The sequence below is a fragment of the Arachis duranensis genome, chromosome 6 (genome assembly GCF_000817695.3).
Source record: "Arachis duranensis cultivar V14167 chromosome 6, aradu.V14167.gnm2.J7QH, whole genome shotgun sequence".
NCBI classification, from domain to species: domain Eukaryota; kingdom Viridiplantae; phylum Streptophyta; class Magnoliopsida; order Fabales; family Fabaceae; genus Arachis; species Arachis duranensis.
The window spans coordinates 98,332,454-98,344,707 of NC_029777.3; the positions used below are offsets into that span (position 1 = coordinate 98,332,454).

Below are 12,254 nucleotides of genomic sequence, written 5' to 3' on the forward strand. Positions count from 1 at the left end.
AAGTTCCAGATTATATGTCTATGTAATGTGAAATGTTGAAACTTTTTTAGCAGGCTTCAGCAAAATTGGCAAGGCAGCGGATTGTGATTGGAGTTTGCGACGGACCTATGCTTGCAAAGAAGCAGGTTAGCCTTTTTTGTATGTTACACTTTACATATAACAGGTTCAACCAAATCTTGATTTGGATGTGTTTATATAACATTTAACTTTTTTGAACCGGCTGATTTGTTGCAAGGTGGTTTTTTTTTTTACCCTCTTAGTTCAATTGAAAATGTGAACCTTTTTTATTTGCTCCACGCGGTTGTATCTTTAACTTTAATCAGGTAAGGTTTGTGTTATGGAAAGTCATGGCTAAAGAGCCTGTTACTCCAGGACATGATCATTCATTAGTTGAGACTTGAGAGTTAGCACAAGAAAGAAACGATCAGCCTTTGATTGTTTCATTTTTTCCCCTTTCGGTGTCATCTTCTCTCACTGAACTCTTGTAACTTACCATTGGTGTCTGAGTCAAATTATTTTTGGATTGATCAAATTAATTAGAAAAGTATGCTTGAATTCAAATTATAGAGTAATTTCAGTAGTCAATGTGCAAAATTTCAAGCAGTGGAACTGAGTATCATGCTTAAACTGACGAAACTGTTAAGCACTTAAATTTTTTGTCTCTTGAAATTTTTTTGGTAGAGAATTCAGTTTTGAAATTTGGGGATTATTTTTTTATTTTTACAAAAGCTTCTCTATTAAATTGTATAGGAGCTCATTAATTTAAACATTGTATGATTGAGCTTGTTAAGTGGTAACTATAAGATGAAAGATCACCTTATTACCAAGTTATAATTTTTGGTCTGTGGATTATACTCACAAAAGAGCCTCTTATCTTCATCTCTTCAGGTTTTGCTTTTGCTTTTAGATTTGAAATTTCCTTATATGATCCTTCTCCACTTTGCAGTTTGCTGAACTGATACAACCCATTGAGGAAAGGATACGCAATGTTGAAACCTTCATAAAGGTACAGAGGCAATGGCAGTTTTCCTTACGCTCTTACATATAATTATTAACCAAGAAAAGTTTACCCTCTTCATGAAGGGTGAAGTTATTTTATTATTTTGTTGACATATGCATGTCTATTTTAAGTGGTGTGCCTTTGTATTGTTCTGAGGGTGGATGGGCAAGAAAATGAATGATGTCCTAATCTGCATCCATATGTCAATTGCATAGTATAATTAGTATTTAAGATTAATGTGAAAGAGAAAAAAACAGTTATATAAATTTTTATTTGAAATTGGTTTGCAAAAACATGCAGTCTATCAAGCCAGAACTGGAAGTGCAAGCTGTACCAATCACAGATCCTTATGGACCTTCTGTCGTGGATAGGGATTTGGAGGCTGTGGTTGTAAGGTTTGTAATTTGCAAGCTTGTGTTATGCCATTTTTATTTGTTGTTTCCTGATGTTGCTGATCATGATAATTAGAGTGTTGCTCTGATAGATAACTGAGCAGGTTCATAAACAGAAGTGATTTTATGACTTTCAAGTTGTCATTACTGATTTTTTCATACCTGACTCGACTTGGTTATCTTACAGCAAAGAGACAGTGCCCGGTGGACTAGCAGTAAACAGGAAAAGAGCTGAAAGAGGCCTTTCACAGTTAAAGGTATAGCTGTTTATTTTATTTTATTTTCTATGACATATTATAAATTGTTTCTGTGGATCTTATGCAGATTGAAGTTGTAGATTTGGTCTCTGGAGGTTTGGGTGAAGTTAAGCTGAGTTCATCGATGTTAAGGAAGCTTGAGGCTGAAAAAGCCAACCAGCAAAGCACAATATCACATACTTAGCAACGAAGACTTTGTTGAGCTTATACATATATTATTTTTCAAACGTAGTTTACACTTCACACGGCCCACGATTGCAACATGCAAGTTTTTGTTTCATCAGAGTTCAGAAAATGGAACTAACAACATTTTAGGAGGGAGGAAAATAGGGAGAAACTTGCAAGTCCTTGAGATGGAAGAACTTTTCTCCCTGCAGATAATAATATTTGTATCATTGAACTTATTTAATGAAATGTTATTTCAAGCGAACGTTGATTTTACCCATTTTAAGTTTTTAACTGAGTGAATTTTTTCTACGAGAATTAATTAAGTATCTTATAACGTAAAATTATTTAAATGTTAATGGCGTAATAACAATTAACTCTAGTAAAAATTTTTTATCCTTTTTCCTTCTCTCGTTTACTGGGTTTTCGAAATCAATTTGGAGAATATTTTTCTACTTCTAAGTTGATCAAATTACAATAGAGTTTAATCTCTACACAAGATATTAAATCAAGTATGTCACGATGTAGACATTAGTATTTAGTTATAGTATAATCACTCTTGCAAATAATTGTTTTTTATCTAAGAAACATTTGATTAGATGTAAATTTAGAAAAATTTCAAATGTACCTAAACCCGAGTAATAAAATTAGATCATGATGTGCAAATAATGGTTTTAAATTTTTTTAAATCAACGGTATTGACTGCTTGGCGGTTGAAATTGTAACAGTTACGGGAAGAGTGAACAGGAGAGCATATAAGGCAACGAATAATTTAATTTTGAAATTGTAATTCTGAAACTTATTCACATATGCATGCGTTTGTGTTTGTTTCACGGTGCTGTGTAAAAATTATTTCCGAGACCGCATTTCTCCATGCATGGCGCTAAAGATTTGATTTTTTTATTATCCATTTCCTTAATTATTCTTGGCTCTTTGTGCATTGAAGTGGCGGTTGTTTCTCATGTCTATTTTTTATAACTTTGTTTTTCGTAGATCACTTTGGGCCCATACATTGAAGGACAGTAAGGAGAGAACTCTCGCCTCATTACGTGAATTTCAATTAATTCTAAATTTAAAATGTAATCGGTTATTTAAATTTTAAAGTTAATTAACTGTCATTTTAATCACAACGTGTATTATACAGGAGGACTACACTAATAGATTGGAGACTGCGACCCAAAAATTTCAAACTAGTGGAACAACCCCGGCTCCAATGTCCCGGTCATTAATCTTGATAAGGTTTGGCGCGAGACCGCCTCTGAGTCCTAAAGAATCACGTTTATATTTTAGGGTAGTTCTTTACCAATAGCCTTCGCACCTCCACATTGACGGCTTCATCTGCCTCTATCTCTGCCACCAACTCTGCCAATTTCGAAGAAGTTATTGATTTAAGGGAGAAGGTGCAGAAACTTACACAAGAGCTTCACCAACAAGCTTAGCAATCTGAGGAGTGGGAGACATTGTTGCCATTAGGTCGGAGCTAATAGAGAAGTTGAAGCGGCTAGAGCGCTTGGGAGACCTGATGGAGGTGTTCAACGAAGGGATACGCATTGTTAGTGGGGTATCGGCATCAGCACCTAATCCACCGCCTCAGCAAGGGAAGACAACAACGATGACGATTATCGAGATTCGTAAAATTTAAGGATTTAATTTTTTTCAGGTACCGTTGAGGTACCAACCTCCAAGACCTCAAAAAGAAAAGCTGAACCATTAGAACATCAGAGAAAGAAAAAGACACAAAAAGCTTCACCAAAAGTCAAGCAAACCAGCAAGATAACTCAAAACACTTATATTTTATCTTCTTTAGTATGAGTTTTCATACATTCCTTTTTAAACATATATTTTATATATAGGAGGACTCTCCATGTCAAGAACCTACCGATAAGCCTGCTGACTTATCTATAGAGGACACTCCCACAATTCAAGCAATTTCTCTATCTCTTCGAACACTTCGAGTTCTAACAAAATTGCCACAGATTCTATGCACTGTTCGAGCTCACCAACTCAAGAAATTGAGGTATTTCGATAACCTTTAACTATTTTATTTCACTAAATTATGTTACCAAATATTAACACGACTTTCAACACTTATAACTTAACTATTACAGGTAAAAAAATCCACTAAAGAGCCACCCTTAGTTTCAAACATAACGCCTACCAAAAACAAATCTCCTGACAAGAAGAACAAAGAACCTTCACCATCCTCCTCATCAAACGGACATGTCTTGTCGCATTATTTGCATGATGAAAATGAAATCAATCAGCCTGTCAAAGAGGTAGATTCTAAAAACCAATAGGAACAAGGAAATTTTCTGAAAGCTCAGATCATAAAAATGAAGCTTCTCCTAAAAGAATTGATGTCGATGTTATAGTCCCTTCTTCTCTTTTCATTGAAAACAGTCCAACGAGAAAACCAAAAGAAGATATTAATCCTGCCTCCCATGTTGATCCTCAGGCTAATGAGACATCAAACCTTGGTGATGAAGTTAATCCTGGTGTTGACACACACCAATAATGCAAACAATCTACACCGAACCAAGCTCTTCGCCTTTAAAAAGCTTATTTAAAAGAACTTCTTTCTGTTGTTTCTAATTTATCCCACAAAATGAAAGTGACTCTTCAATCTTTATCCATCAACAAGTCACCAGAATTTTAATTTCCAAAAGAGTTAACTCCCTAAGATCTTGAAAGTTTAAAGAGGCTTCTTCATCTATCGAAACACACTGTTGATGAGTGGTTGAATCAGAATGATCTAAATAATTTGTTCTCTAACATTCTGAGCTCAACTCTTGAGTATCGAGTACCTATCAACTTCTCCGAACAAGTGAAAAAATTCAAGAAAATTATTCACAATTTGCTCATCTCTCACAACAAGCTTACTGACTACAAGAAAGTCATTATAGAGATCGAGACAGAATCTGCACAACTTGAAACTTTGTATGCGTCATCACAAAAGACTTATCACAAATACGAAACAAATGTTGCTCATGCAGCCTATACTCTTGAACAGCTGGTTTGACGAAGAGAGAAACTTGAAAAAGAATTTGTTCAAGTTCGCATAGACGAAGCTCTACTGCGAGGTCTTTTCCTCAAAGCAAAGCTGATAAGAGAAAAAAAAAGACTTTAATTGAGAACTATGCGAAATGAAAATCACTCGAGCTGAGATCAAAAGAAAATACGAAATGTTACAACTGAAAGAACATGAAAAAATTCTTGTCTATACCTCGATTGATGAGAAAAGAGTGTGTTTCAAATTCGACCTGGAAGAGCTTTTGGAGCCCTATCTATGAACAAATCAAAGCCAAATTGCTTTGTATTTATTTTCATTTACACTTATGTTATCTTTATGCTATCAACATTTTGTCTTTTATTTCAAATATTATCTTCTAGAGATCGATATTGTTTTAAATATTTTTCATTAATTGATTTAACTGCAACACCAATAATATATTTAATTTTATAAGCATTTTCTGAATACAAATTGATCACTTGATAAGGTCCTTCTCAATTAGGGGACCATTTTTCATAAACCCTCGATTTCTTTTATATGGTAAAATAGCTTTTAAGACTAATTCACCAATATAAAAAAATTTTTCCTTCACCCGTCGATTATAAACATGAGCTATACTCTCTTTTTGACAGATAAGATTATCGAATGTTAGAATACGCTCACCATCCAAATTATTTAGTTCATCAAACATTGTATTCCAATAGTCTTTGATTGAAAAATCATCTTGCCTCAGCATATTATTGAAATTAATTTTTAAAGGTAACATCGCATCATGACCATAAACCAATTTATAAGGGGACATGTTTGTTGATCCTCTTGCTGAATTTCGTGATACCAGCTCTACGGGACAAACTAAGAACTATCATATGTCAATTGGTCTAATTATAAGAGCAACAATTAAGAGAATAAAAAAAGATTTTGCAAATATAGCTAAATCATTTGTTAAGGAGATGCAATAAGAATTGGTCAATGGTTAACGATTATGGAAAACTAAACGTCTTACTATTTACAAGTTGCATTGAAAATTCTCCCTAGTCAAGTTGGATCAAATAGACATTATTTTATTAGTATTTTTTTGGATCAAATAAACATTACTTTAAGACTTATTGTATGTTTATTTTATTTTGTTTTTGTTTATTCTAGATCCAATTATAATTTGACCCATTTTGTTTTAGTGAACTTATGCATTAGGGTATTGGAACTAAAAAACATAAAAATCTCTAAATTTTATAGCCACATTTTTTTTCAATTTTAATAAATGAAAATTTTTTGAATTTTTTTGAAAAGCTTAAGTTTTTTTGAAAAGCTTAAGTGTGAATAGAAGAAGTAGAGTGATTCGCTTAACTATTATATCATAAAATTAAATTAAAATAAAAGAGTCTCTTTTTTTAATTTTTTTTAATTCTAAATTTCATTCTGTATCACTTAAAATCAAATTTTAGGTACTAAATTAATTTTTATTAATTTATATTTATTCTTTTTTATCCTCATAACCAAAAAAAGTTATACGTCATCATCGTTCATTTTTTTTTGGTTCTGCGTCTCTGTTTTGGTTCCTTTGAATATCACAAAAGAAAAAAAAAAAGTCACGCATCGTCAATTCGTCCTTGTTAGCTTTGTTCCTTTCGTGCTGATTAGCTTGTGTATTCTTTGTTTATTTGTTTTTCCTTCTAAGACTTCTAATCTTCTTTTCTCGTTTCCGAGGTATTCTTTTTTTTATTCCTTATTTTTCTTCTATTAGAACTGTACCTGTCTTTCTTTTTTGATAAAATTGTGAAAGAATAGGAAAAGCAAAGAAAAAATTTTTATTGATTATTGATTGATTGAATTGAACATGTGTTGTAAACTATGAAAGTAAAACTAAATATATATAGAGTATTGTCCTATGAAAGATAAAAGTAAAGATAAAATAAGAAGAGAAGATAACATAAAGATAAGATAAGATAAAATAATAAAAACTAAAATTAGAACTGAATTTATGTATTCTGTTGGGCTGAATTTGTGGGCACAAGACTTCTTTATTGTTGTCATGGGCTAATATAGAAGAGTAGTTTAATACGCCCCCGCAAGCTGGTGGATGGAATATGTCAATAATCCACAGCTTGGATAAGTTCCAATGAAATTGTTGAGGAAGACGCGTCTGACGTAGTGACACGGAGGAAGATGCGTGCGGCGGAGCTTGAGCTGCCTGCGGCAAAAATATAAAAGGAGATGCTGTGCTTGAGCAGCGATCTTCAAAAAAATGCGCACGTATGACGCAATAACTTCAAATGGCGCATAGAGCGCGATAAAAAAAGAGGGCGCGTGGAGCGCAATAAGAGTGCAGATGAAACTGCTAAAACATATGCAGATTAAACTGCTGAAACAAAATGCAGATATGACTGCTGAAACAGAATGCAGACGAAATTGTCGGAAGAAAGGAGGCGCAGACGGAATTGCTGGTAAAGAACCGTGGTAACCAAAACTGGGGTAGGATTTTCACTTGGATGCCTTTAACAAAGATTGGTTGGATCTTGAACTGAATTGGAAGATTGATTATTCATTGTGAGAGGAGGTTGAAAAAGATGTAGGGTGATTTCTCACCGAAAGATGATAGCTTATGTATCCTCTTCAATGAGGATACCAAGACTCTGATACCATGATAAAATTGTGAAAGAATAGAGAAAGCAAAGAAAGAATTTTTATTGATTATTGATTGATTGAATTGAACATGTGTTGTAAACTATGAGGATAAAACTAAATATATATAGAGTATTGTCCTATGAAAGATAAAAGTAAAGATAAGATAAGAAGAGAAGATAACATAAAAATAAGATAAGATAAAATAATAAAGACTAAAATTAGAACTGAATTTATGTATTCTGTTAAGCTGAATTTGATGGCCACAAACTTCTTTATTGTTGTCATGGGCTAATATAGAAGAGTAGTTTAATGCTGTAAGCTACTAAAGTCACTGTATGGTTTATGACAATCTAGTCGTATGTGGTATGACAAATTTTCTCATCTTTTGCTATCTCATGGATATCAGCAGACCTCATCTGATTATAGCCTATTTGTTAAATTCATTGGTGATTAAATTTCTATCCTTCTAGTCTATGTTGACGACATTGTTCTCACTGGTAATTTCATTTTTGAACTTGCTACCATTAAGTCTATTTTGCACCAACACTTCCGAATTAAAGACTTGGGTCCATTAAAATATTTTTTGGGTATCGAAGTTGCTCAATCAGAGAAGGAAATTTGCTTATCTCAAAGAAAATACTGTCTTGATCTTTTAGAGGATTCTGGTTTATTAGGTGCTAAACCTGCTTCTGTTCCAATGGATAATACCACAAGACTAGATCAAGACAAAAGTCCCCTACTATCCGACCCTTTTGTATATCGCCGTTTGGTTGGCCGTCTTCTCTATCTCACCACTACTCGACCGGACATCATGTGTCTTTCATTGTTTTTCTCCTTGCTTTTTGTTCGTCATTTTAGTTAGCTTATTGTTCTTATTTTTTGTTATTTTTATTTTTCAACAATATTCAGTTAAACAAAAAAATCTTTAAAATTTAAATAGTAACATTTTTTGCAAAGTAAAAAAAACAAAAAAAGAGTTATATTATCTTAAAAAAATATAAAAAAAATCACAAAATTTTTTTAGATAATTTAATATTATTATTATTTTTATCTCTTTGTATTTTGTGTCTTTTGTCTTTTTTTCAGTCTTTTTCCTCTTATCGCTGCGTCAAATTTTTTCTATTTTTCTTATTTTTATTTGATTTCTAAAGTGCAACAACCAAAGAGATTTAAGAGTGGTTAACAACAAGAGTGGTGAATTTAATAAAGGATAAAAATCAACTTTGAGAGTAAACACAAGTGTTCATCTTTGAGTGAAACACGTGAGAGAGTGATTGTGAGATCCTTTCTATAACGTTTTTATTTTTACAGATTCATTGTTATGGTAACTCACTCAGAAGATACTTTAGTTGACATAAAGATGATGCAAAGGGTCATTCAATACTTAACTAATCGTTTGAATGAATTGGAGAAATGGAGGCAGGAGGTGGCATAGACATTGTCCAAGAATATTAAACATCGAACTTTTAAGAATCGGCATCAGAATCATGTACATTCTGATGATAACTTTGATGGAGCTACAACACATCGACACAAAAGTCAAGATAGTAATATCAATGCCATTAATATGCAAATACCACCATTCAAAGGGAGAAATGATCCTAAAGTTTATTTGGAGTGAAAACGTAAGGTGGAAAGAATTTTTACTTGTCATAATTACTCAGAGGCAAAGAAGGTTCTCTTGGCAGCAATTGATTATGCCCTATTTTGGTGGGATGAACTAGGTGAAAACAAGACGGAAGAATAAAGATCACCCTATAGAGACTTGGAATCATATGAAGCACTTCATGAAGAAGAGATTTGTACCTTTGTACTACTACAGAGAAGTGCATCAAAAGTTACATCAGTTGACTCAAGACTCCAAGTTTGTTGAAGACTACCATAAAAAAATGGAGATGCTTATGATCACTGCCAATATAGAAGAAGATACCAATGTTACTATGGAACAATTTATAGGTGGTTTGAATAGAGCGATTACGGATGTGGTAGAGTTACATCATTATATAGAGATAGAGGATTTAATCAGTATGGCAATGAAAGTGGAAAGGCAATAACAAAGAAGAACACCAAAAGAATTGTCTCATGCTAATCCAAAGTAGCTTCACACAGAGTCTTGTAGTGATGACACAACAAAGACTTAGGGTACTAAATTCAAAAGGAAGTTATTTAGTGCTATAAAGAAGAAAGGTAATTCTAACTCTTCTTCTTCTGCTACTTCTAGGCATACAGATATTAAATGATTCAAGTGTCATGATTTGGGTCATTATGCTAGTGATTGCTCGAACATGAGGATGATGGTTATTAGAGGAAGTGATATTGTGTTTGATTCTGATCAAGGTGATCACCCTGATAATGATATTATTCCACATTCGAAAGATTATTCTGATAGTGATGTTGAGTATGCAGTCTACGGTGAATCTCTTGTTGTTAGGCGTGTTTTGAATTTGCAGGTGAAAGAAGATAGCCTAGAGTAATGCCAAAATCTTTTTCACACTAGATATTTAGTGGGTGAAAAGATGCCTAATTTAATTATTGATAGAGAGAGTTAGACTAATGTGGCTAGTACGCTTATTATGGTGGAGAAATTAGGTTTGACATGTGTTCAACATCCTAAACTATATACATTGCTGTGGTTGAATAACACTGGTGAGATAAAGGTTGACAGGCAGGTGATAGTTGCGTTCTCTATTGAAAAATATGATGATAAGGTATTGTGTGATGTCGTATCAATGCAAGCTTGTCATTTATTATTAGAAAGACTTTGGTAGTTCGGATGTCGAGCATTTCATGTTGGTTACATGAATCAGTTCTTTTTTTTTTAGTGGCCGTAAGATCACTCTTTTTCCATTATCACCTAAAGAGGTTTATCTTGATCAATTAAAGCTTCAATAGGATACCAAAAAATCATGGAATGTGAGGTAAAGAAAAACCTATGAGAAAAGAGACTATGAAAAAAAAAGAATTTAGCAAAAGATTCAAAGATGAGTGAAAAAAAAGAAAAGACTACATGTCATAAGAATAGTGTGAATATAGAAAAAAAGAGTAATTACCCATCAGTCCCAAGGATTTAAAAAATGGACATTTTAGTCCCCAAGAAAAATTAATACACAGATCAATCTCCAAAATTTTACTCTGGTAGACAAATCAGTCTCCATTTCATTTTTCAGCAGAGTAATTACCCAAATCAGTCCCTAAGAATTTTAAAAACGAACATTTTAATCCAAAAAAATAATATACAGATCAATTTCCAACGACATGCAGAAGAAAGAAGTGAAGGAAGAAGAATGTGTTTTTTTCTAGAATGAAGAGTGTGTGTGTGTGTCCTGTTGGAGTGGGAAGGGTTAAAGGAGTTATGGACTTAGCCCAAAGTCTTTCTTCATTATTATTATCATTATTGTAAGGCCCTACAACATTAACCGCTGCTACATTTCTATTTGCAGCTGTTTTGGTGAACTACCGCAAAATTCATGCTGCTATCTGCTGAGTTTATTGTATAATAATAATAATAATAATAATAATAATAATAATAATAATAATAATAATTTTATCTTATTTTTTGGATGGAGGACTATTATATTTGACGGAAAAAATGTTGGGAATTGATTTGTATATTAATTTTTTTTGGGAACTACAATGTCCGTTTTTAAAATTCTTGGGGACTGATCTGGATAATTATTCTGTCAGAAAATAAAATAAGGACCAATTTGTCCGCTGGAGTAAAACCTTGAGGATTGATTTATGTATTAATTTTTTTTGGGAACTAAAATGTCCACTTTTAAAATCCTTGTGGACTGATTTGGGTAATTACTCTAGAAAAAAATGAGAGTTGATAAAAAATTGTGTTTCTTTGCAAAATAGAGAGATTTAAAGAATACTTTAATAGACAAGAGAGCTATAATTATGGTTCGGTTTCGAGACATTTTGATATTTGAACTAAACTTAATTCAAAGTTGCCAAATTATTTTGTTTCTTTGTTGCAGGAATTTGCAGATGTCTTTTCTACTGATGTGCCAAGTGGTTTACCTTCATTACGAGAAATTGAGCACCAAATTGATTTTCTTTCTGGAGCTAGCAATTTTAATATACCAGCCTATAAGAGTAACTCTGAGGAGACAAAGGAGTTTCAAAGGAAAATGGAGGAATTACTAGCCAAAAGGCATATCATAAAAAGTATGAACCCATGTCCTGTACCAGTTTTGTTAGTTCTAAAGAACGATGGTACTTGGTGGATGTATGTGAATTATCGTGCAGTCAATAAGATTACGGTAAAGTAACGTTATCCTATCCCTAGGTTAGATGACATGTAGTGACCGACCTAAAAAATTTATATTAAGGGGACAAAAATAATATACATTACTATCAAAAGATATATTAATCCAAATTAAAAAAAAATAAAGTGCACATTAATTATTCGAATATAAAAAATATAAAAAATTACATATAATAAAATAAAATGAAAGATATTTTTAAAAATATTTTTTCATTATTATTTCTAAAAATAAAAAAATATATATTCTAAATTAGTAAATTGATCAATTGACTTTAGAAATTTATATACAACATAATTACATATAATAAAATAGAACGAAAGATAAACAAATAAATAATAAGGATCACTAAATTGAGAATAAAATAAAATATATAAATTTATGAAGAGAATAAAAAATTAGATTAATATCTAAACTATAATTGTTTGAATTAAAATTTACAATTGAAAATATCAAAAAGAAAAATAATTAAATTAAAAGATACATATATAGAGTCATAGAGAGTTATATAAAAAAATAAAATATTTAAAATTTATTTTT

The 12,254-nt window shown here is 32.1% G+C and overlaps 1 protein-coding gene across 3 annotated transcripts in view; it reads left to right on the forward strand.

Moving 5' to 3' along the window:
* Positions 1 to 2,079, forward strand: part of LOC107494915 (phosphopantetheine adenylyltransferase) — a 3,872-nt gene extending 1,793 nt beyond the window's left edge. For 2 of the 3 annotated variants that reach the window (XM_021125185.2, XM_021125184.2), the window contains exons 4-8: positions 51 to 125; positions 947 to 1,006; positions 1,301 to 1,395; positions 1,580 to 1,649; positions 1,717 to 2,079. In XM_021125185.2, coding sequence (XP_020980844.1) covers positions 51 to 125; positions 947 to 1,006; positions 1,301 to 1,395; positions 1,580 to 1,649; positions 1,717 to 1,833 — 417 coding nt within the window. In that variant the 3' untranslated portion in view covers positions 1,834 to 2,079. The remainder of the gene's footprint in view (positions 1 to 50; positions 126 to 946; positions 1,007 to 1,300; positions 1,396 to 1,579; positions 1,650 to 1,716) is intronic. The other variant, XM_016115957.3, reaches the window with a different exon arrangement.
* The last annotated feature ends 10,175 nt before the right edge of the window (positions 2,080 to 12,254 follow it).